Source organism: Prunus mume, linkage group LG7 (genome assembly GCF_029339155.1).
Source record: "Prunus mume cultivar Tortuosa linkage group LG7, ASM2933915v1, whole genome shotgun sequence".
NCBI lineage: Eukaryota > Viridiplantae > Streptophyta > Magnoliopsida > Rosales > Rosaceae > Prunus > Prunus mume.
Window position 1 is genome coordinate 4,362,713 of NC_142704.1, and position 24,381 is coordinate 4,387,093.

Genomic DNA, 24,381 nt, shown 5'->3' on the forward strand with positions numbered 1-24,381 from the left:
TAAGAAATTCAACACAAATTTTTTACTGTATTCTGAAAGAAAAGGTTAAATACATGAGTAATTAGATCAATCAGCAAAGTACGGGCATTTACATTAAAATTTTCAAATTGAAAAAAAAAAAAAGAAAAAGGATAGAATCATTTACCTTCCCGTCAGCTCCGAAAATGTTTCATATTTTCTCCATGTCAGTCTATAGAGAAGCAAACGATGTGAGGACTACTAATTTAGATACATAACAAGATATAATACAATATAACCCTTTTATACATAGCTGCATGACGAATGATAATTACAATGTGGAGAAAATTAACACACAACGATAATTACAAATGATGGTTTACATGGCAATTTGATACTTTGGAAAAAATTTAACTCCACCTAAAATGTTAGAGCATCTCCAAGGGAGATGTCAAATGCAAAATGTTAAATTTGAATTTGATGGCTTATGTGACAATTTGACACTTTGAAAAAAAAATTAACTCCACCCGAGATGCCAAATATCATAATATTTTTATATATATATTTTTTAAAACAAATGAGACTCATATGATGCATAAAGTTTAAAATAGAGGAAATTATAGTGGGATCCATGACTAAAAAATATTTGACATAAAACTTTTTGATATGTTATTTTTGACATATCACTTTCAGCTTCAAATCTATGTATGATTATACTCATGAGAACTTTAACTTTCAATTTTATTATTTCATATCAATGTGGCAATTTGACATATTAGTTGGAGATGCTCTCAAATATCATATTATTTTATTATATTTTAAAAAGCAAATGGGGTTCATATGATGCATAAAATTTTGACATCAAGCTTTTTGATATGTTATTTTTGACATATCTCTTCCAAATTAAAATTCATATAGAATTTGACTACGGAACAACTTTAACCTTCAATTTTTGCCATTTCATGTCCATGTGACAATTTGATATATCGGTTGAAGATGTCTAATCATCTCTCTATAAAAAGAAGAAGCTAATAATCAATATAAAAAATGAGTTAAATTGAACTAAAATACCTGAAGTTATAAGATGAATAACAATACTCTTTCGAATAAATGTATTGGTCCCATACGGTGCGTTTAGCTTAGCGATACTGGTTTCTCGAAAGACGAAGTTCCATTGCATCTTAACTACACACGTACACAATTTTGGGAGATCCAACGGTCCAGATCATCCCAACATGAGGTCGAATATGATTGGCCAAGGTATCAGAACTCGCGATCTGATTGGTCCACTTAATCAGAAATGACATGTTTCCACGAATTGCTTGCGTCCGGTAACAGACCACCCGTTCACATATGCGGACAGCATACGTTAATCTCCCTCTATAAAAGCTCTGTCTCACGCGCGGTTTAACACTCAGAAGCCATAAACCAAAACTCTCAAAATCGCCAAGGCTTAAAGCCACCATTTGTACTTGAATCTCAGAGAAGCTCAGAGAAACAGAGAGGTTTCAGGAGTTGCTCAGACGCCATGGCTGGCTCCTGGAGAGCACGCGGGTCTCTGATCGTGTTGGCGATCGTTACATTCGGTGAGTGTTTCGGTTATTCAGTGTTAGATCTGCTTAGTTTGTTTCTTTAACGATTTATGGATTGTTGTTTTCGGTCGAGAAAATGCGGTGGATCTGGCTGTGATTTGATGGTTTTTAGTGTGTTAGAGGATGTTCGTAGCTCATAACCAATGAGATTTACGAATCAATCTGAAATTTTTATGGTTTTTATTATTGGATGAGTGAATTTTTGTGCATAATTGAAGTAGCGGAGGTTAAGTTTCTGCATAAGTACGTTGAACCGTAGGTGTAGATCTAGTTAGATTGAAAAAGTTATTAAAGTGTGTGTTTATTGGTTGAATTATGTGATTTTTTGAGATCTGTAAGTGACTGGTTTGATATCTGTGCCACTGTGTGTGCCTCTGGATCTGACTAAGTGATTTGCAGAACTAAGCATGAATAAGCTATCAGAATGGTTTTTTTGCAGTGTTTTGTTTGTGTATGAAATTTATTTGATTGATTTTGTTTCTGTCAAGCTAACATGAAACAAAAGGTAAGAAGAATCACAATATTACTCTTACTAACAGCTGTTAGGATTAATCAACAGATACTTTGAAGAATTTTGTTTAAATAAAAATTGCCAAACATGAAGGAAATGTAGATCCTGCTCCCATTATGGTACCATTATAATCGCAATGTTATAGAAATGGTTGTTATATAACTAGGAAGTATACGTTTTAAATGGTATGATAGTGATCAATGAACAGCTGTTAGTAGTGTTTTTTAAATATTTTATGTATTCACAACTCTTCTGGAATCTCATGCTATTATTATGCCAAAAATGTAATAATAGTTACATCCAAAGTTTCCTTTCAACGAGGATTACGGTTTCATGTACTGATTATGCGATGCGTGATGCTTGACATGCTAATGCCTTGTTTGAATGAGATTCATTTCTTCATTTACCATATGTGCTTCATATCTGTACTAACATGGAAAGAGCTTTATAACAGGGTGCCTTTTTGCTATTTCGATCGCAAAAGAAGAAGCTACCAAGTTGGGAACGGTCATTGGGATAGATCTTGGAACTACTTACTCCTGTGTTGGTGTGTATAAGAATGGTCATGTGGAAATTATCGCCAATGACCAGGGTAACCGTATCACCCCATCATGGGTTGGTTTCACCGACGGTGAGAGACTGATTGGTGAGGCTGCAAAGAATCAGGCAGCTGTGAACGCTGAAAGGACCATCTTTGACGTCAAGAGACTTATCGGAAGAAAGTATGTGTTTTTCGCTATTTTTTTAATGATTTGCAATCATTTTAGCTGGTTGGAAGTTAATACTGACTGGTGCTTATTATTTGGCAGGTTTGAGGACAAAGAGGTCCAGAAGGACATGAAGCTTGTTCCTTACAAGATTGTTAACAAGGATGGAAAGCCTTATATCCAAGTGAAGATCAAGGATGGTGAGACAAAGGTTTTCAGCCCTGAGGAGATCAGTGCAATGATTTTGACTAAGATGAAGGAAACGGCTGAGGCATTCCTTGGGAAGAAAATCAAGGATGCTGTTGTTACTGTTCCTGGTGAGTAAAACATATATTCAACTTAATAGCCTCCTATATTTATAGTCGTATTAGTCATGCCCCTGACATTGTCTTCCTGTTCAATTCACAGCATACTTCAATGACGCCCAGAGACAGGCAACTAAGGATGCCGGTGTAATTGCTGGGCTGAATGTTGCTAGGATTATCAATGAACCAACCGCAGCCGCCATCGCATATGGTTTGGACAAGAAGGGTGGTGAGAAGAACATTCTTGTCTTTGATCTTGGCGGTGGTACCTTTGATGTCAGTATTTTGACAATTGATAATGGAGTTTTTGAGGTTCTTGCCACAAATGGAGACACTCATTTGGGAGGTGAGAAATCTTTTTCTTGTTTTACTACTTGCTCATACTTGATTTGTGTGGTCTGTTATTGATGTGTGCATACATCTCTGCAGGTGAGGACTTTGATCACAGAATTATGGAGTACTTCATCAAGTTGATCAAGAAGAAGCACGGAAAGGATATCAGCAAGGACAACAGAGCTCTTGGGAAATTGAGGAGGGAAGCTGAGCGTGCCAAGAGAGCTCTCAGCAGCCAGCACCAGGTCCGTGTGGAGATTGAATCACTTTTTGACGGAGTGGACTTCTCTGAACCACTGACCAGAGCCAGATTTGAAGAGTTGAACAACGACTTGTTCAGAAAGACCATGGGACCTGTGAAGAAGGCTATGGATGATGCTGGCTTGGAGAAGCGCCAGATCGATGAGATCGTTCTTGTTGGTGGAAGCACCAGGATTCCCAAGGTCCAACAGCTTCTTAAGGACTACTTTGATGGCAAGGAGCCAAACAAGGGTGTGAACCCCGACGAAGCAGTTGCTTTTGGTGCCGCTGTACAAGGAAGCATCTTGAGTGGAGAGGGTGGTGAAGAAACCAAAGGTATGCTCATTTCTCGCCTGTGTGGACAGTTAAGATATATTTATTTGAAAAGGGTAATTGGATGAACTATTATAATGCCTACTAACTAATGTTTCCTATGGATATTAGATATTCTTCTTCTGGATGTTGCCCCTCTCACCCTCGGTATTGAAACTGTTGGCGGAGTGATGACCAAGCTTATCCCAAGAAACACTGTGATCCCAACCAAGAAATCCCAGGTTTTCACCACTTACCAGGATCAGCAGACTACCGTCTCCATTCAGGTATCGATCTTTGTTTATTCGATGGTCCCAAAATGCTTAATTTAGTGTTTTCACAAAAATGCAACTCCGATGCTAATATGGATTCAATCCTGTTTTTGATCTCAGGTCTTTGAGGGTGAAAGGAGTCTCACAAAGGATTGTAGGAACCTTGGCAAATTTGATCTTTCAGGAATTCCACCAGCTCCAAGGTTTGTTTCTGCTGCCATTTAATCTTCCCTTGAGATTGCCACCCCTTTGTTTCCGAGGATTTAACAGTTTTCATTTCTCTCAATTGAACAGGGGAACTCCTCAAATCGAAGTCACATTCGAAGTGGATGCTAATGGTATCCTGAATGTCAAGGCAGAAGACAAGGGCACTGGCAAATCTGAGAAGATCACCATCACAAACGACAAGGGTCGTCTCAGCCAGGAGGAAATCGACCGCATGGTCAAGGAGGCAGAAGAGTTTGCCGAAGAAGACAAGAAGGTGAAGGAGAGGATCGATGCCCGCAACAGCCTAGAGACCTATGTCTACAACATGAAGAACCAGATCAATGACAAAGACAAGCTTGCTGACAAGCTCGAGTCGGACGAGAAGGAGAAGATTGAGACCGCCACAAAGGAAGCCCTTGAATGGCTGGACGACAACCAGACGGCCGAGAAGGAAGACTATGATGAGAAGCTCAAGGAGGTCGAAGCCGTATGCAACCCCATCATCACAGCTGTTTACCAGAGGTCAGGTGGTGCCCCAGGTGGCGGAGCAGCCTCGGAGGAGGACGAGGATTCACATGATGAGCTTTAGAAAAGGTCTTTTTAACTTTTATTGACCACTGTGAGAAAGTGGAAGCGAGATGAGAGAAATGAGGTTATAGGTTTAGGGGAAGGAGACTTTTTACTGTAATTTTTCTTGATGGGGTTAGAAGGGGAAGTTGAGGGAGACGGATTTTCTTCTCTCTCGATTGTCTTTTTTTGAAGTGGTGATACATTTATCTCGTTTTTTTGTTAGTTACGTGTAATTTCTTTGTTTTGATAAAGGATACAGTTTTTATAAGTTTGGTTGGTTTGTTTCTCAAATCACGCTGTGCAATTTACTAAAATGCGTATATTTATATATAAACAATAATATGCCTCAAATAACATTTTTCTCCATCTTCTTAATGAAGATCGAAGTGTTTAAAACCAAACAACAACGAAGAAAATCGCAAGTGTTTAGAACCTAACAAATATAGGCATCATCACCCCTATAGGTTGGGTCCAACAGATGGAGGAACTATTTGACCACTGAAAAATAGAAAAATATTTCTCTCCTTACCATGTAAATTGAAGCTTCTACATTCATATCGCCAATAGTGAGCGATGTACATAAGTTTTTCTTTTGTTTTGATGATTATTTTTGCATGTGTCAAATGTAATTTAGAAAGAAAGAGATCTCCTTAGAGCATAAAACTAAAAAGCTATTATAGCAAACCATTTAAAAGGCGTTTCCTCTAATAATGTTCTCTATTTTGACTAATTTGAAATATTTTATTATTATTTTCTCTTTCTCTTTCTCCCTCCTCTTCTCTTGCAAATCCATTTTCAAATGCTTTTTGGCAAAGGAAATTTCTAATTTTCCTAACACACTGTTTGGAATCCCATATCCCACAATAGAAAAATAGAATATTTTAATGGTTTGAGAGCTTGGAGGGCACCTTTCACTTTTTTTATTTTTTTTAATTTTTCTGCAGAAAATAGAAGTACAAGCAAAAACCCCTTGAGCATGCATGCCCAAGAAGGTCAAATAAAAAAGGAACAGAGCAGGAGAGAGGCAGCCCACGCTCCCACAATTTGGATGGGGTCAGCCCATGATCCAAGCCAGCAAGAGCATCAGCAGTGAAATTAGCCTCTCTAAAAACATGCTTACATTGTATTTCATTTTGTTTTCAACTCTGAAAATATCTCAATGCTCTTTAGTTGTTGAGAAAATAGAAAATTTTGAAACAGGGAAATAGCCAACAACCTTCGAAATATTTTGATAACAAGGAAAGGTGCAATGCTTGCTTGGTGAGAAAGTTCAAGTTCAAAACCCTCAGGTATGACATTGATGTGCATATATAGAATCATCTACAATACATGGATTGGTTGTTTATTAATTTCTAACCAAAGTTTACCATATTTTCAGTTATCGATCAAACCTTTAATTTCTAGTGGATTTAGTGATTAGAAATTAGTATTGTTGGAAATTTGAATGAAATTCAAGAACCTTAGTCCCACATTGGTAGAAAGTAGAAAGAATGAGATTTTTATAAGTGTGGAAGTTTCACACTTAGTAAATGGAAGTGGGCCAAGTGGAAGCAATTTGGGCTTCAAAAACAATTTAGGCTCTGAATATTATATATAATTATTTAATATTTAATTGTCAAAAAGATGGGCATTGGGTCTTAGGGCACTTTCAGATTTAAAATTATTTTTTTGTTTCGAATTAATAATTTTTTATTAATTCGGATTAGTTTTATTAATGTTTTCTAACAGTTGTGACTCTTCCGATAAGGTTTCAGAAGTTCATTTAAATCAAACAAGGCCTCATACGTTGAACACAAAAAAAGCATTCACAAGCATCTCATCTTATCTGAGAGGAAAACAAACAACGTTCGCTAGATTCTAAGTCCGAGTGCTAGGGCTTAGAATATAAATAGTTGAATCTTGGAGGCAGTTACCTGTAGAACTTCAAGCACCGATAAGGGGTGAAATTACTGTCTTTAAGACATTGCATCAAATCTACAAGCATCTATCTCGAATCCAAGTCAGTTTCATTTATTGTTTATATATTGTATTCTGAATTACAGTTTATTATAAATTCTATTTATATAATTATTTTAATTAGTCACTAATTGTTGTTTTTCCATCAAGTATGACTTAGACTTGGAAGTGCTTTGTTTGTATTGTACAGGTAGCAAACATCATTTAAGTTTAACTATAATAACTTTGGCTGCACTTGCACTGCCTTGAGCTTGAGCCATGCGATAAAATTTGTGTGATCTTGTTGCAGTCTAAATGTATAATAGCTAGCCTCCTATAAACGTATATAATATGTCTCCTCTTGTAGCACGGTACGTAATAACATTTATGTATGTACAGACCAGTCAGTCACCAGACCCATTGTATTGGAGAGAATATGAACAAGTGATCCCTTGACGGAAAAACATGCACATTTGAAAAAATAGGCATCCTTGCAATCAATAGCTTATCTGTTTTCTTTCAATGACGAAGGAAAAAAATTAAAATGAAAGAGAGAAAACCCTAGAGTCCAACATTTGGATTGCCTGAGCCTGCTGCCACAACTCCCATCCCACCTCCACCTTGTGAAGCGTCACGCAACTTGTCTAGCTCACTTGATTCTCCTAAATGAACCCTGTCACCATCTAACTCACGCACAAGATCATCAATCTTTCGGAACTGGTATGGCCATCTAGCATTGTATAAAAACTGGCGAAGGTCGAACCGATTATCCTCTGGCGAATAACTCTGCACGAAGTTAACAAAATGAGAAACAGAAATAAGCTTCATAGCACTGACATTCTAGTCTGCAGTTAGTTTCTTAAGTTCAGCATATTCATACCTCGGCGTGATACGAAGGTGTTAATACAGTCATTTTGTGTCGATTAATGGAGTAGTACTTGAAAAAGTGCTTCACTTTGTCAGCCACCTCTTGTGGGGTCAATTTTGCACCCCATCTGTAGCAGAGGTTCTGTAACCAGGAAATCGGAACCGAGTTAGAGAACTGCAAAAGATTCCCACCACTCTATAGAATTGATAATGCAACAAATAAATCTGTCCTCTTAGAACTGATCCTGGAAATGAGCACACACCAAAACTTTCTACTTCTGTGGTCTCCGTAAAAGCCATTATGAAAGAATAAAGTTAAGGCATTAGACAAACCTTGAACATAGATATGGGACCACAGCGGAAAATCTTCCGCAGCCTTCCATAGACTGAGAGTTCCTCATATGTCATTCCCATGTCCACTTCATCCAGCTGTTTTACAAAGAATGAAGTATCAGATTCACCTATCTCGTTTGGATAGGACAGGAGCATAAAGCATTTTCTGTGGGTTTTACCCTAAGAATGTTTCCTGCAAAAAGTTATACAGTTGAAGAAAAATTACTGAACCGTTGTTACCTGACTATAATCAGAACGTATAGGCTCTAGTTCAGCAGTGGGTGGAGCTGCTTCAATTTCTGCCAAGGACGCGTAACCAAGATGTGTGGCAGCCCATCGCAAAAATGTCCGAAGGTCCTGCTTACTAATGCTTCCGATAGGATTTATATCTGCTGAGCTGCAGTCATACTGTGCAGGAAAAGCAAAAAGAGCACTTACATATAAACTAGTAGGCAGGTCAAGATTATTAAGATACGAGAAAGTGCCCACAAGTAATACCATTTATTACAGATACACCACAAGTAAAAATAATGCAGTACCTTGGTGAGGTAACCACGCAATGCTTCGTCCACATTGGAGCTACCCAAAACAAGATAAAACCCAGGTTTATTATGAACCCAAGGTAGGAGTGACGCAAACATAAAAGCCAGCACCATTCTGATTCGAGCTTGAATGTTTTGCAAACCTAAGTTCTCGCTATTAGATCCTCCATCTACCTATCAAAATAAAACGATGTTGAAGAATCAATTTAAAGCACAATTATTAACAGTTTCTAATGTAATTATGGTCAAATCCCAATGACCATAATCCATACAGACATACATACATACACACATGAGGAGGAGGAGGGAGGGGAGAATTTGAAGTCAGACAATATTTACTTTGTATTGTGGTCGTTTTCCTGTTACAGTTTGAAACAACGACAGTAGTGCGGAAATGACACCATCTATGGACACGTCAAGATGCCATGCTCCAATTTCATCTGCTAGAACTTTTGCCCTTGATTTTGTCGCTTCAGAGCTGCAAGGAACAAACCCCTTTACTGGACTACTATAATATCATATTATGAGCACGTATCTGCAGGAGTTGGGATAATAAAATATACTGCAAGTCTACAAATGGAAACTTTATTAATTTGTTAATAATTGGTTCTCAGGTGCTTTTAAAATCTAAAAGACCTTTTCCAGGATTATCAATTGATGAATTATGGTGCCTTCCCCAATTTAGTGCATTTTAGACCTTTGCTTTTATACAGAAACTGTGATGATTTCAGATGAATTGCTGACATTAGATATGCACAGCAAAGCACAAATTACCTTAATTAGAAACCACAAAAGGAGTTGCGTAAAGGACATTGACATTAATTGTCAATCTTATTGTTAGATGAAAAATCATATAGCATCCAAGAGAAGGTTTTAGTGCTACCTTACCTGTAAAACAATTTAAGTACTGCAATTTGCAACACCACAAGCAATAATTTATAAATTCCACCGATGTCTGATTTAATATTACAGGCACACGGCACGCATAGGGAAATTGTTGTTTGTGTAAATGGGCTCACCTGTTTTCAGATCCCATGAAAACAGTATAAAATATGCGTTTTGCGAATTCTCTGCTGTCAGTAGGATACTGGCCATCCTTGTATTGTCCAATCCGTATCGCGTCAGCTTTGACTTGTTCATCCCCGTTTGCAATTTCTGCATGTACGAGTCCATCATAATTGAATGTTATATATTCAGAGGATGATTTTTAGATGGTTCCCAGTAAGATACGAGAGATCTTTTTTCTGCCTCTACTGCACCCTGATTACTTACACAAGTTCAAAGCAGAGACTAACTGATACCTCTATGCTCACTCTCCTAACCTGAAACACTGGTTAGCTTAGTTTATGACTAAGTTGTGAGCTAAGGCTGCTCAGATTAAGTTGAAAACATTATAATTCTAAGGGTGGCATATGTAATTTCTATTCGCAAGGCCAAGGTATACATCCAGTTCTTATGATAAACCTGTAAGAAATGGTTACAGACTCCATCCACACATCCAGAAATAAGTGGTCCTTCTACATGAAATGCATCATGCGACCGAAAAGTCAATCACATGAAAAATAAAATCATAGTACCCGATTATAGGCTTAAGAAAACTAACCTTTTACGACAAGCTGGCACATGCAACCAACTATAGCTGCTACAGAGGAGCTATCTGCTCCTCCAGAAAGGGGAAGCAGAAAACCAGAAGCTCCACTTCTTCTTAAATAGTCCCATAACCAGCAACCAGGACCAAAGGCTATTTCCTCCTCAGGGGAGTGATACTTAATCTGCAGATCATAAAATATATTCATTTAGAAATGTGAATGTTTGATTAATTAAAGCAATGTTTGATAAATAATTTCAAAAGGACAAAGCTTATCCACATAACTGGAAACTCCACCAAAGAAAGCACGTTAAAGCATATCACTTTTGTTATATTGTAAGATAAGGTCTGAAACACACAGAGATGTAAAACAGAAATATTTGTAGGCAATCTCTTGATGAACCAAGACTGGAAAGCCAAAAGCTTTTCTTCAACTTTTGAAAAAACCACTATCCCAACTACTCGAGTTGGTTTTTGCTAGAACTGGATCTAACCTTTAGCGGACTAGAAAGGCACATTTTTAGATTAAAAGACTGACAAAGGTTGTATCGCGCCTCCACAAAAGGAACCCTTGTTTTGCAGCTTGCTTGCTCTTGGAAGCTACTTATAGATCCTCTAAGACTAGCAACCTGCCATTACGCCAGAAGCAAAAGTAGTAAAGTAATAAATTATAGTTGTAAGAAATTCAAGGAATCTGTACTAGTAGAAGAAAACTAGACTCAAAGAAATGAACCAAATATTTGTTATTTTGTCGTATAAAAGTCATTGCAATTTAATGTAGCATCTAAATGAAACAAGCAGACACATACAAGCAGTGATAAGAATCGCATACCGCTTCTAAATCAATTTGGGCAATTACAACCTCAACATCCTTCAGCGAAAATTGTGAGCCTTGAGCAACTAGATCTCCATTTACAATGACAGAAGCGCAACCATCTGCAACAAATTACTCATAGTTCAACAAATAGATGCATTATTCATCACATAACAATAACTAAAGATCAAGTTTTTTATAACACTAAAAGAGATTCCATAAGAGATAGACCCAAAATACCACCAACGAAACAGTATTTTGTCCTTAACTTAAAATATGGAGCACTGATAAGTATATTATCCTAAGAAAATTTGCATAGAACCACTGAAGAATAAATAATGTCACGTACCATAGTATAGGCGACCACCATCACACCCCTGGTGATTGCTGTACATGTACACCCCTCCACGAGTGTGAGTAGCACCTATAAAAGCACGAAGACGAATATCAAGCTTTCTTAGTTGGTGATGACTTCCACTTGCATTCATAAACACTTCAACCCCATTCAATGCAAGCTCGGCGTGAGGAGGAGTGGGAGTAAAAAGCTCTTCACAAATTTCAACCGCGACAGCTCTAATAAGGGAACAATGCTTAAGATTTAGAAATGCATAAAATCAGATTACGAGTGAACTTATTATACAAAAAATGCTATGCTGACTGCTGAAAAAAGCTCACAACTCCTGCAAATTTTACTTAGGCAGGCATTTGACCCATCTGCATCAGCTATGGGCTTTCCTGAAGCACATTTTAGATAATGCAGAGGTGGGATCAACCAACGCCGACCTCTTGGACACAAAACAAAGTCCTCACAAAGTGTTACGATGGCATGATTCTATAACGTGGACAAATGCAAAGTCCCAACCAAACTTAATAATCATGAATTTTGTAGCTAACTCAATGAATTCCAAGGAACTATAATGAAGACAACTTTCAAGGCAGTTGTGGCACTATCCTATATATCTAACAGGGATAAAAAAAAATTCTACTATTTCATTCTCACCTAAACAATCCTACGTTTCAGTGTACGGATGGAACTACAAAAGCAACAAGTGATACATGGAGTCTTAACCTGACTAACAACAATAAAGCTAATAACATTGGCACTTACGTGTCCAGAAACTGAATGTACCCATAACCAAAAGGCACCGAATCCTGTGACAAAGCCTCTGAAATTTCCTTCGGCAACTGAAAGTTCACAAGTTGGTCTCTTTGTTTCCATGCTGTAAACCAACGAAGCTCCCTGTAATTTCCATCATTCGCAAGCCACATCTTTGGGCGTATCATGATAATCTTTCTGTTCATACAAAGAATTTGACAATTGTAACGCTCTGACCCTTTGATCACGGGCATGCCGAAGCTGCATAATATACCATCAGTCCAATCCCCAACTAAGAGCTCTTTCAAGCATTCCCATCTGCAAAAATCACATTTCTCAATCACCATAAGATATTACCATTAACAATAACTTAAAAATCATCATGGTTAGTTAACTGTTTTAATAAACACATAATTTATCCACAAATGAGACCCCAATATGATATATTTTCAGCAAATGAACTAAAGTCCAAGTTGGTTTTAATGTGGTTTTTTTTTTCATTTCAAAACTTTAACTTTGAAAGAATGGTTTGAAATCCAAAGAGCTTACGCATGATTAACAGTATCGAGCTCGAGGAAATGGTCTTCGCAGCCATAACCAGTAATCTCAAGCTCAGGACCAAGCCGAATCACAGCCCCAGCCTCTTTAGCCTCAGCTATCGACTCTTTGATGTTCTTCAAATTGCAATCGAAGTCCATAGCCCATTGGTTCAAATTACACGTTGCAGTCTTCAGCAGCCTCATCTCCAACACTTCAGTTTCAGCGAATTCTAGGTTTCTGAATTGCCTTTCTTAGCTGAGAAAGAACCAGAGAGCTTCGATTGCAAGCGTCGCCGATGTGAGCAATGGAGCCGAGACTGACAATTCGTAGCCTTGCGTTTGGAATCTTGGAAAATTTGTTCTGTTGCTTGGGAGCTATTTATTCTGTTGCTTGGGAGCAGGCTCCTGGACCCTTGGACGGGTCAACCTGGTCAAGTTCTTCCGGTGTTGACACGTTTGAAGGGCTCGGGCTTTGAAGCTTATGTGGAATTTTCACAAGTTGGACTCGTGTCCAAGGGGGAATAGAACCTTTTGATTTATTCAGTAAAGTAATCAATTCAATAATGTCAATAATACGTTAATAAAAAAACAAACAAATTCTACTCGTTTCTTAGTATTAATTGTTACAGTGCCCTTTGAAATATTGATCAAATCCTACATTCTTTTTGAAAGTTGAAATAACTTATTTAGTCGGTCACTTTCCCTCTTAACATCAAACCCATATCAAACTCTATTAAAACTAATAATGTGATGTGGTTATATTGGTAAATTCGTCGGAACTGACCAAGTTTCCACCAATCTAAGTTGGTGATGTGGCATTGTGGAGCCCAAATGGGACCTACTAGATATAAGTCCATGTGTACCAAAAATAAACTTTTCCGCGAAAAATGCTTCATGACAATCAAATATAATGTTTGGCATAAAAACTCATTAGTGCTTTCGTGCTTTTTGTAGGAATCACTTTCAAATACTTCTTGGAATTTCAATAATTTTTTTGACGTTTTTCTTACGAAAGTATTTCGCAACGATTGCATGTGTACCTAAAATTAAATATTATTATGCCTGTTGTACAAATGGATCCAATCCATCCATATTATTAGTTCGGCCCATGGCCCGAAGAAATGGGCTGGGCTCACACCCGCCAATTTTTTTTACCATGCCCGTAATTCAGATTTGGTTGTTAACAAACGAATATTTGCCCTCTCAACTGAACGCCGTCGTATCAAGCACCCTTCTTTATCGACTGAACGCCGAGCTTTCTATCGTTTTTCTTCAGTCTCTGCAAAAACCCTTGCGCAGTGAACGAAACAGAAATCTTGATTTTCGTTTTTGGAATTGAATTTGGTTCGGAGAATGACAGTAGCGAGCTCAGTAGTCCACGAAGTGCTGGGCCGGAGGGCCGAGGATGTAGACCAGCCCATAATCGACTACATCGTTAACGTCCTCGCCGATGAGGACTTCGATTTCGGCGACGATGGAGAAGGCGCTTTCGACGCTCTCGGCGAACTCCTCGTCGGCGCTGGCTGTGTTAGCGACATTGCTGAGTGTCGCTCGGTGAGTCTGCGATTTTTTCCTTACACTTGAGTTGGTCTGTTTGGCTGCTCAGAAAATCTGGAAAGAAAGTAAAACTGGTTTAGGATGAGTAGATTACTGTATTATTTGCTACGCTGAGCTTATAGCATTTGCTTTGAATCTGATTTGATAATTTGAGATACTGGTTGTTATGAATTCAATTTCTTTTCGATGTGTATTCCATGAAACTGAATCCGACGTTGCTTTGTAGAGAAATTGAAAAAAAGAAAAAGATTTTTGGAATTGTAGGCTTTATGTTATTAGCGACGCTTAGTTGAGATGAGGTTGTTTGTGGACATTGGCAATGCTATTCATTTTGATTCCGTGAAAAATGCTCTCTCAGTCTGGGTTTGTATTGTTCCTGACGTTTGTTTTTTGGGATAGGTTTGTAGTATAATATCCGAAAAGTTTGGCAAGCATGGGTTGGTTAAAGCTAAACCAACTGTACGGAGCCTTGCAGCACCAGTTAGAATGGATGATGGGATGGATGAGGGGGAAGCTCCAAAGAAGAAGGTTGAGGTGGTTGATGGCCCTTTGTTAACTGAACGTGACCGAGCTAAGATAGAAAGAAGAAAGAGGAAGGATGAACGCCAAAGAGAGGTAAGGTTTCTGTGTAAGATATGTTTATCCCAATGAAGTAGGTAGGAATTTAGTATGTGAGCTGTACTTATCATATCCTACTGCTTATGCGAGGTTTTTATCATCTTGGGGTACAATATTATTGGGCCATGTTGAGTGTGGGTATAATTGGGTTGAAGTTATATCTGAGCTAGGTTGTTATTGGTGTTGATGATTTATCTGGTTGAAAGAGATTTGTTCAGTTTTTTTTGTAAGTTTTATCTTTTTTATTACACAGCAACAATATCAGATACATTTAGCAGAAATGGAAGCAGTTAGGGCAGGAATGCCTGTTGTATCTGTAAATCATGAAAGCATTGGTGGGCCAAATGTCAAGGATATCCGTCTGGAGAACTTCAATGTTTCTGTGGGTGGCCGCGATCTAATTGTGGATGGTTCAGTAACACTTTCTTTTGGAAGGCATTATGGTGAGTTTGCTTTTCATGGATTAAGATGCTCTTGATTTGGTTCTCAAGTTGAGAGGGCCTTTTGTTAGAGTTCCCAATAGTGAGTTTGTGGTACATGGAGTTTCTTATCTCTGAGGTTGTTGAATAATGTTGTAGTTGTAATAATAATTTCAGTTGGCATTTGACATAATAGATTGTGCCTTAATTCATGCAGGCCTTGTTGGAAGAAATGGTACAGGGAAAACAACATTTCTTAGGCACTTGGCTATGCATGCCATTGATGGCATTCCTAAGAACTTCCAAATATTGCATGTGGAGCAAGAAGTGGTGGGTGATGACACATCAGCCTTGCAATGTGTTCTGAACACTGATGTTGAAAGAACTCAGCTTATGGAAGAAGAAGCTCGTCTCCTCGCTAAACAGGTTGAATACCATATTGTTTTTAATTAGAGGAGAGTTTAGCTTTTCAGTCTTCTTCTTTTATACAAAAAAAGAAGAAGTTCTTGATGGATTAATGTTTACATGCTCCTTTCTTGTGCTAAATAAATTATTATAACGTGAAGAGAGAACTGGAGTTTGAGGAATCAACAGAAACGAGCAATGGGGCAATTGACAAAGATGCTATTGGACGGAGGCTTCAGGAGATATACAAAAGGCTTGAGTTCATAGATGCTGATTCCGCAGAGTCACGTGCAGCTTCCATTCTTGCAGTCAGTACTCCATTCATTTCTGCAACAATCATCTAAGTCTCTACATGAATTAAGCTTGGTTTTTGACATGAAAATTTATGATGTTTAGGGCTGACTTCAACTCTCCAAAAATTAGAATAAATAGTAACAGAAAGAAATGGGGTAAGAAGTTGAAAATGCAATCTCATTCTAGGTTGAATTTCTTTGCTGTTATGCTGAACCTATCAATAATGGTATAAATCACTGAGCCACCAATACTAACAAATGAAACAGAAAATCCTACCTGCTGGCACTTAAACATGCCGTTCAGGTACATTTGGATGTGTGCATGTGTGATGCAATGAATTTCCTCTAAGCTGAGAAAGGAAGTTGTGCCTTTACCTACATTGTTGCTTGTCAGCTGGTTCATTTTTCTGAATTACTATCCTACTGACCTTGAATTTTACAGGGTCTTAGTTTCTCTCCGGAGATGCAGCGAAAAGCAACTAAAGCATTTTCTGGAGGATGGAGAATGCGAATAGCTCTTGCTCGTGCCCTGTTTATAGAGCCTGATTTGTTACTACTTGATGAACCCACAGTCTGTTGTTCATATACCCCTTTAGGCATTTCATATTATTCTGTGTGCCTGGTTTTCATTTTTCCGCCTCATGTCCTTTTTTATTTTTCCAGAACCATCTTGATCTTCATGCTGTCCTCTGGCTGGAGACTTACCTGGTGAAGTGGCCGAAAACATGTATAGTTGTTTCTCATGCTAGAGAATTCTTGAACACGGTAACGTGCTTGTGTGCTTTAGTTTCTCATTTGGTCATATCAACAACAGTATTAATGAGTATAGTTTATGTAACACGTGCACTGTCCTTTAGTATACCTCATTCTATGCTCTGTATTTACAGGTGGTCACTGATATCCTTCATCTTCATGGGCAAAAATTAAATGCCTACAAGGGGAACTATGATATATATGAGAGGACACGAATTGAACAGGTCAAGAACCAACAGAAAGCTTTTGAGTCCAATGAGCGTTCAAGAGCACATATGCAGGTTTTTCATCTTATCTTAATGAAAAAATTATTCTATTATTCTTTTTCTTATTTTCTTGATGTCTACAGCTGTTCAACTTAATTCTGCTGACCACCTATATGACTTTTTTGTTTTTTGTCTCCTTATTGCTTTGGCAAAGGTACCGAGGGTTGTTAGCCTTTGTTTGCTTCTAACAATAATTACTAATTTGATTTTCCTAGTCAACTTCATTTTTAGATATATGGACATATTTTCTCGTTTTATTTTCAAATTTTCTGCATGTAGCTTTCTGTTTAAATAATAAGGATAGAATCATGTCTTGTAGATGTTAAAGTACTCTCTCTTCTTCTTGATCTTCTTTTGTCATCTTGCTCCTCTCTCAATGGCATGTTTTTTTGAATTACAGTAACTTGTGTTTGGCATTCACATGTTTTACTCTGATCTGCAGACTTTTATTGATAAGTTCCGTTACAATGCAAAGAGGGCCGCACTTGTTCAATCAAGAATTAAGGTGATTTTTATTGTATTTTTGCATGTTCCTGAAACCATTTCTAACAACTGTAAACATCTCTGAATTCTGCTTTCTTGGCTGTTAATAAAATTTTGATTTAGACAACTTTTTCATGTACAAATAATCTTAATATAACTGATATTCCTTCTTTACTTTGATTTAGGCATTGGACCGGTTGGGACATGTGGACGAGATTGTAAATGACCCTGAGTATGCACCGATTTGTTTTTGTGGCTTATATGGATAGGAGCTTCTAGAAACATTTCTGCTTTTTCTTTCTATCTTTATAAACTCTGGCCTTTCATATGCAGCTATAAATTTGAGTTCCCAACTCCAGACGACAGACCTGGTCCTCCTATAATAAGTTTCAGGTCGGCTCCCTCTTTGGTTTTTGCAAGTCACCTGAGATCCTTTGTTTGTGTTCTTTTCTATTTTCAAGTTTATTCTGTTTTTATTGCTTAGATCAAGTGCTTATTGGATTTTTCTGATGTATGTGTTTGCAGTGATGCATCTTTTGGTTATCCTGGGGGGCCCGTTTTGTTTAAGAATTTAAATTTTGGAATTGACCTTGACAGCCGCATAGCAAGTAAGTAGGCTAGTTTAATCTTTTTCTATTTGAAAAGGTTCCGTACTTGATGGTTTACATATGATTCACCTTGTATATGTGGTGTCAAAATTGTTATGCAGTGGTTGGGCCAAATGGCATTGGTAAATCAACAATACTCAAGCTAATTGCAGGGGAGCTACAACCAATCTCTGGGACAATTTTCCGTTCGGCTAAGGTATCTTGCATATTTCGCGGGATTACCTATACTGGATAATTTTAACTAACATCACACTGTCCACCAAGTTAATTTGGTTATAGTTATCATTATTTATTTATGCAAATACTTGTATTCTGCATTATGTGCCTTGTGTTAGAACGTAAAGTAACTGCTATTTGGCCTCTGTATCTCCTTGCAAAGTTGGAGTTACGTTATATGCTTGAATCTCAAGGGGGACTTATATTTCTACAGGTTCGGATTGCTGTGTTCAGTCAGCACCATGTTGACGGGCTAGATTTATCTTCTAATCCCCTATTGTATATGATGCGATGCTACCCGGTGAGTCCTTGCTATTACCTTCTTCTTTTTTCCCTTTATATGTTATATTTATCTTTTCATGTTTTGAAGGGTGGTATCTGTGAGTTGCTTTTGAAGTTCTTTATGTATGCATGAGAATCCAGGATAGGATCCTGCAATCAAACCCCTCTGAATTTCCATACCCGGGTTAGGATAATTTTGCTTTAAAACTAGAATATAATCCATGGACCTCATCTGCTGATATTTCCAATCTAAAGATGATATTTTCCCCTTTTCCTATCTACTGCATCATTGAACTAGACTTGGGAATTGGTACCAAAACTGTTAGTCATTTTGACCACATGAACAAGTTTCCATTGGTAGACCCAAGTTTAGGTGAAAATGTTGTTCAAGGCCTCAGCCTTATCTGACCCTAGATGGATAAACCCTTTGTAATTTTAATCTCGTTTTGGCAGATAATCTTGTTATTTAGAAGTGCCATGCTTTTACTATTAAGGGATGCCTTTTTATTGTTCTTTTTTTAAATGTAAAATAATAAAGTATCCTTCTTGCAGGGAGTGCCTGAACAAAAGCTCCGATCTCACTTAGGTTCTTTTGGTGTAACTGGAAATCTAGCACTTCAGCCAATGTACACTTTATCTGGTATTTTCTTTATTCCATATTGTCAATACTTGAAAGATATTAGTTGATTTTCTTGATCTATATGGATTTTAGCATTATTCTCTAAATGCTTAAATGGGATCTATTTTTTATTGTTGCATCATGTATTAGGTGGTCAAAAGAGCAGAGTTGCTTTTGCCAAGATAACTTTTAAGAAACCACACATAATATTGCTTGATGAGCCCTCCAATCATCTGGTTAGTCATGATCCTTCTCATTATTTTAATATTTTGAAGAACGGTATTCTGGACTTAGAACTTTCTCCACCTTGACTAATTGTTGATTTATTGACTTGTTGACATGTAGGACTTGGATGCTGTGGAGGCACTAATACAAGGTCTTGTTATCTTCCAAGGAGGCATTCTCATGGTACATTATCCCGATCTCGTCACGATTTCTATTCACAACAAAAGTTGATTTATCATAGTTAGTTTGTGGTTTGTGCATAACTAGGCGTGTGTTATTATTACTTACAGGTTAGTCACGATGAGCATCTTATCTCTGGAAGTGTGGATGAGCTGTGGGTGGTATCAGAGGGTAGGATAGCACCATTCCATGGCTCTTTTGAGGACTACAAGAAGATACTGCAGTCATCGTAGATAAAATGTTATGAAAACTCGGAAGAATACACAACTCTGGAGCTTGTGCATGCCGTGGCATGTGAGCAATATTTTGATATAGTGCACTTGTATTGTATGTACCCACAAATATGATTCTTTTTGTTTTGGTTCTGAAAAGTTGATTAATCTTTTGCTCAGAATAGTAACTTCCTTAGAATGAACCCTTCCCCATGGCATCCAGCTCGAAACCCCAAGGGGTTTCTTTCCTCCAATGTAACCAAAAAAAAGTTGGATTTTATGCTCATATTTGATTCACTTAATACTGTCTGGCTGAATGAGCACTTGGTTAATAGTCCATTAGAATAAAAAAGAAAGAAAAAAACCTAGACTGAGCACATGGAGGATTTAACCCATGGAAAAGTTATGGTGAAGGTTTACTTAGTTTTGTATTTGCAGAGAGAGAGGAGTTTATTTGAGGGTTTAATCCCACCATCAATAAATGTGAGAAAATCAATGGACCTAAAACATTCTAAATGGTTTGATGGTCAAATTAAACTCATCAAATAAGCTCCTCTCTTTAAACTCCTCATTGTAAATAAACTTTTCACTCTAAATTCTTCATTGAAGAAGGTTGGGCTTCTAAACTTGTTTCACATTTTTCAACCCAAAAAATTCAAATTAAAAACTGGTTTCTCATTATCTGACAGAAAAAAAAAAAGGGGGAAACTAATTTCACAGAAATGTTAAAAAAATGCGCATCCAGGGAATCGAACCCTGGTCAGTACCGTGGGAGGGTACTATGATACCACTACACCAGATGCGCTTGTTGATAGTGTGGACAAACGTTGAATTTATATCTCATAGCCTTTATATTGTTCATGCTTTCTATTTCTCCTTTCTAGTCATATGATCAAAGAGATACAATGGAGTCATGGACCGTAGGCTTTTCTCATAAGGGACGAAAAGAGGCAAGAGATTCCAAAGCTCCATGTAGTGGAAAAATAAGAACTAAGGCATGCTCTGTTGAACTTTATTGGACGAGTAATTTTATTAATTACACATGCGAAGATGAGGGATTTCTAACCGTTAATGCATGCGAGACTCACAATATATAAACGGTCAAAATTTACCTACATGCCATTGTAATTAATTATATTTACCCATAAAAAAATTATTGTAATTAATTCTAAATAGAGCATCGCATGGATTAGATCGCATGCGTGATTGACCGTAACCTGTGATAATAATTAAATCTAATGGAGCATGGCCCGTAAAATATATAGGCCGTTTAGAACTAATCTAACACCCATCTAGCCCAGGAGTCCGTGACCCACATAATGATGAATATAAAATTCAAACCAAAATCAGATGAGCCTTCATTTTCAACTTCTGAGAAAGTAAAAAGAAAAGAGAAGAAAAGAAGAAAAATGGAAAACGGGAACAATAGTATCATATCGCGGGAGAAGCTTGACCAGGTGGCGAGCTGGGTGAGCGCCACGGTCTCCACCGCCTTCTTTTCCTCCCTCGAGCGCTTCTCTTGCGTCAACCTCGCCACCACCGACTTCGACGACGAGGACGAGGACGAGGCCGCAGACCGCCCTTTCACCCTCACCAATCACAGCGACCCTCCAAACGACGTTGCTGAGCTCCCCGTCTGATCTCCCCTTCTCTGTGTGGTATTGTTGTTACACTAGATCTTGGTTTTATGTGTAATTAGGGTTTATGAAAACAGCTTCTGGTTCTGAATTTTATGCGAGACTGTCAATGTGTAATGTTTGTCGATGACGATTGTATTTAGCATTTTTATAGAACATATTGAAATTGTTAAATAATAAAGTTATTTTCTTTAATCCGGAGGTGGTTAATTTATGCTTGTTTCATTGGAATTGCAGTTTGTTTGGTTGCATTGTTCATGCATTGTACGGACAGAAGATCCAATTTTAACACTGGATAGGCTAAGCTTCAATAAACCCACAATTTACAATTATTGGAATTCAAAATTTTTGTTGAGTGGAATTGAGTTGAGTTTATGCATATGCATCATTGGATTGGAAGGACAAATAATGATTGGTGCACTATTTTGAGAAAACAAATTAATCAATGGATAGGACATTGTCAAGTTGATTTAGAATTATGGGTTTGTGTTTTCATAATCTCCTAATTGGATACTTGATATATGAGATTTTTATCCCTCTCCCATTGTAGGATAGCAGTACATGCCTAGTAAATATGCTCACAAGGCAGTATGATTAGTAAATTATATGTTCAGGGCAGTGTATAAAATGTATCATATTTGGCTTAAGGGACGTGGTCCCCCTCTATTTCTAATGTCAGTCTATAGGAAACTTCTACTGGGTTTTGTTCACAGTATTGAGTAGCTCATTTTAATGCTGTACTGCTCTCTCACATGATCAAGTAAGAACACTCACGTGTTCTTATTCAACATGGCATGTGCTGGTAATTGTAATTGTAGGTGAGTCGGTGACATAGCCTTATAGATCCCACCATATTCAGTTCATTGTTTCTGTAAGTGAAATAACTTCTGCATAGATTTGTATAGACACAGTTTAAACCCCTTATTTTTTGCCTCTCTTATGATCTCAACCCTTTTTCTTGAGAATCTATTGCTTATATTAGTTTTTGGAATGTGGCCATATATCTAGCTTCGAGTATCCTTTATCTATCTCTCCATCCATCTAACTTCCTGGTGGAATGCCAACTTTTAAGAGCATATCTAATTATTTGTTGTTGAATGTCATGGTACTTCCTATGTTGTGAGTGAAACAGTGGAGAGTCTGGTTACTCTAGTGGCCTTCAGGAATTGTATCTTGAGGCTATTTGTAATTTTCCCAAATTGAGTTTTATGTCCCTGATGCCAATGAAACTCTTCTGGAACCATATGTGGGATCTTGGCGCATCCAAGATTCTGAGAAGGACAACTTGAACACATTTAAAACTTTAAAACTCCAGTTATGATTTTGCTAATCCCACCTTCAAGCTTCCTCTTTACAATTTTATTTTGGGTGATTCACCCTCTTTTGTATCTTATCTGTCTCGTGTTTCTGGATGTGTTCGTGTCTGTTTCTTGAATATGCAAATGGTGCACATCTTATAGGCTTAGTGTTCCTCTTAAAAGGTACTGCTGCATCAAATAGTGAAGAAAGTAGTTATAGTAACTTCTAACTTGGAATGCATAGTGCTACTGCTGCACCAAGTTGTGAAGAAAGTAGTTATAGTCACTTGGAACAATTAATAGTGCAACTTACAACTTTGTCTTTACAATTTGATGTTTTCATCTTCACATCTCTCCTCTCTCTCTCTCTCTCTCTCTCTCACACACACACACACACACACACACATACATACACTACAAATCCTAGTGCAATTAACAACAATGCCAGGTACACAAGATAAAACTTTTTTTTAAAACTACTGCAAAAATAGAACAACAAAAATGGATGGTGAAACTTTACCACCATTGTTAATCTGCATGTTCCCTCCAACATAGTAGCATGAACACACAACGTTTGATAATGTACAACCTTGCTCTCTTCTCCTTCAAGCTTCTCTTTGATGCCTGAACTTTGGTTTGCTTTTGTGGGGAGGTTGACCGCTCCATGAACTTAGAACGCCTCACTCCTCTCTTGGGCTTTTTTTTCTTCCTCCTCCTCCTGTGCCTTATTAAGTCAGGTTATAAAGAGGGGGGGGGGGGGAGAGAGAGAGAGAGAGAGAGAGAGTGGAATCTTTTGTGTGAGTTACTAGTGGTTGTTTTTTTCAGTTTCAGTTTGAAAGTCAGCAGATTATGTCATGTGTGGTAAAGGCCTGGAGAGGCTCAGACTGACCACACCAGTCAACCAGGGAGCTGCTGCTTTTCTGCCTGGCGAAGGCTGTCTTCTGCTTCCCTCTGGTCTAAAATCCAGACTTCCAGGTTTACCATGGACCACAAAAAGCCTTTAGAACAATTTTAGGAAGTGCTTGGGTTCATGAACTTAATGATTTTTAGAGTACGTTAGATTATTGCATTACAAAGTAACTCAGCTGAGGTGTCCTGATGACAACTTTCAGTCTCATAGATAACATGTACATCATTTTGACCAGCCACAGATCCCTTCAATGTTCAAACAACTTTTCAATCATCTCTTAGATTTTGTGGTCATGATTCTTAGTTATCCTCCAGTCAGGTTCTGACCCTGACGTTACAAATTCCATTCATTGCTTTATGTATTATATTAATAACGTGTGGGAAATGATAAATTTTAATTCTTACTTTTGCGGTTTACTCTCTCTCTCTCTCTCTCTCTCTGCCTCATTTCATTAGGGAACCTCAAACCGGGTTATTATTGGGCTTATTATTGGGCTTGAAGGGTATGGGCTGTTATAGGGCTTAAATGCCTATTTATTCATCTGGTCCCAAAATTAACTAATATAATAATAATAATAATAATTACACAAACTCCACAATCGACCTCTTCTCCTTCTTCTTCTTCTTTTTCTTTTCTTCTTCATCTTCTTTAGAGAAAAGAGAAGAAACCGTCGTGGTTG

General features: G+C 37.7%; 4 protein-coding genes and 1 non-coding gene across 6 annotated transcripts; 3 read left to right on the forward strand and 2 right to left on the reverse strand.

Annotated features, from left to right (window-relative positions):
• Window positions 1-1,374: 1,374 nt before the first annotated feature.
• Window positions 1,375-5,275, forward strand: LOC103337817 (endoplasmic reticulum chaperone BiP). Its single transcript, XM_008240985.2, has 8 exons — window positions 1,375-1,544; window positions 2,516-2,783; window positions 2,871-3,085; window positions 3,177-3,419; window positions 3,503-3,982; window positions 4,091-4,245; window positions 4,351-4,433; window positions 4,525-5,275. Exons 1-8 carry the CDS (start codon window positions 1,487-1,489, stop codon window positions 5,024-5,026), a joined length of 2,004 nt encoding a protein of 667 aa, XP_008239207.1. The 5' UTR covers window positions 1,375-1,486; the 3' UTR covers window positions 5,027-5,275.
• Window positions 5,276-7,394: 2,119 nt separating this feature from the next.
• Window positions 7,395-13,140, reverse strand: LOC103337816 (carbon-nitrogen hydrolase family protein). 2 transcript variants are annotated; one of them, XM_008240984.3, is made up of 13 exons: window positions 12,732-13,140; window positions 12,195-12,500; window positions 11,436-11,659; window positions 11,105-11,208; window positions 10,767-10,901; window positions 10,288-10,456; window positions 9,704-9,839; window positions 9,024-9,162; window positions 8,682-8,858; window positions 8,383-8,550; window positions 8,143-8,238; window positions 7,823-7,951; window positions 7,395-7,728 (listed from the first exon to the last, which is right to left on the reverse strand). In XM_008240984.3, exons 1-13 carry the CDS (start codon window positions 12,923-12,925, stop codon window positions 7,504-7,506), a joined length of 2,202 nt encoding a protein of 733 aa, XP_008239206.2. In that variant the 5' UTR covers window positions 12,926-13,140; the 3' UTR covers window positions 7,395-7,503. The 2 variants fall into 2 exon arrangements, with proteins under 2 accessions (XP_008239206.2, XP_088897435.1); XM_089041309.1 differs by having other exon boundaries at window positions 11,436-11,510; window positions 12,732-13,070.
• A 755-nt stretch (window positions 13,141-13,895) lies between these two features.
• Window positions 13,896-20,159, forward strand: ABCF3 (general control non-repressible 3). The gene is made up of 18 exons (XM_089041310.1): window positions 13,896-14,275; window positions 14,678-14,893; window positions 15,150-15,339; window positions 15,533-15,741; window positions 15,882-16,028; window positions 16,456-16,584; window positions 16,677-16,778; window positions 16,901-17,047; window positions 17,475-17,537; window positions 17,701-17,747; window positions 17,849-17,908; window positions 18,041-18,123; window positions 18,225-18,319; window positions 18,554-18,640; window positions 19,174-19,261; window positions 19,391-19,476; window positions 19,586-19,648; window positions 19,756-20,159. Exons 1-18 carry the CDS (start codon window positions 14,075-14,077, stop codon window positions 19,876-19,878), a joined length of 2,136 nt encoding a protein of 711 aa, XP_088897436.1. The 5' UTR covers window positions 13,896-14,074; the 3' UTR covers window positions 19,879-20,159.
• A 432-nt stretch (window positions 20,160-20,591) lies between these two features.
• TRNAG-CCC (transfer RNA glycine (anticodon CCC)) lies at window positions 20,592-20,662 on the reverse strand. Its single transcript has one exon. It is a non-coding gene; the product is annotated as a tRNA-Gly (tRNA).
• Window positions 20,663-21,205: 543 nt separating this feature from the next.
• Window positions 21,206-21,689, forward strand: LOC148915288 (uncharacterized). Its single transcript, XM_089041311.1, has one exon. It carries the CDS (start codon window positions 21,267-21,269, stop codon window positions 21,495-21,497), a length of 231 nt encoding a protein of 76 aa, XP_088897437.1. The 5' UTR covers window positions 21,206-21,266; the 3' UTR covers window positions 21,498-21,689.
• The last annotated feature ends 2,692 nt before the right edge of the window (window positions 21,690-24,381 follow it).

What these genes read in the sequence shown, in the direction of transcription:
- LOC103337817 (XM_008240985.2), top strand. Translation starts at nt 1,487, where the DNA reads ATGGCTGGCTCCTGGAGAGCACGCGGGTCTCTGATCGTGTTGGCGATC. An exon ending in AAGAGACTTATCGGAAGAAA is followed by an intron (nt 2,784 to 2,870) that starts GTATGTGTTTTT and finishes ATTATTTGGCAG; the next exon opens with GTTTGAGGACAAAGAGGTCC. An exon ending in GGAATTCCACCAGCTCCAAG is followed by an intron (nt 4,434 to 4,524) that starts GTTTGTTTCTGC and finishes TCAATTGAACAG; the next exon opens with GGGAACTCCTCAAATCGAAG.
- LOC103337816 (XM_008240984.3), bottom strand. Translation starts at nt 12,925, where the DNA reads ATGAGGCTGCTGAAGACTGCAACGTGTAATTTGAACCAATGGGCTATG. An exon ending in CTCGATACTGTTAATCATGC is followed by an intron (nt 12,501 to 12,731) that starts GTAAGCTCTTTG and finishes TGATTTTTGCAG; the next exon opens with ATGGGAATGCTTGAAAGAGC. An exon ending in CCCAAATTGATTTAGAAGCG is followed by an intron (nt 10,902 to 11,104) that starts GTATGCGATTCT and finishes GCGTAATGGCAG; the next exon opens with GTTGCTAGTCTTAGAGGATC.
- ABCF3 (XM_089041310.1), top strand. Translation starts at nt 14,075, where the DNA reads ATGACAGTAGCGAGCTCAGTAGTCCACGAAGTGCTGGGCCGGAGGGCC. An exon ending in CCTTGACAGCCGCATAGCAA is followed by an intron (nt 18,124 to 18,224) that starts GTAAGTAGGCTA and finishes ATTGTTATGCAG; the next exon opens with TGGTTGGGCCAAATGGCATT. An exon ending in GCCAATGTACACTTTATCTG is followed by an intron (nt 19,262 to 19,390) that starts GTATTTTCTTTA and finishes ATCATGTATTAG; the next exon opens with GTGGTCAAAAGAGCAGAGTT.
- LOC148915288 (XM_089041311.1), top strand. Translation starts at nt 21,267, where the DNA reads ATGGAAAACGGGAACAATAGTATCATATCGCGGGAGAAGCTTGACCAG.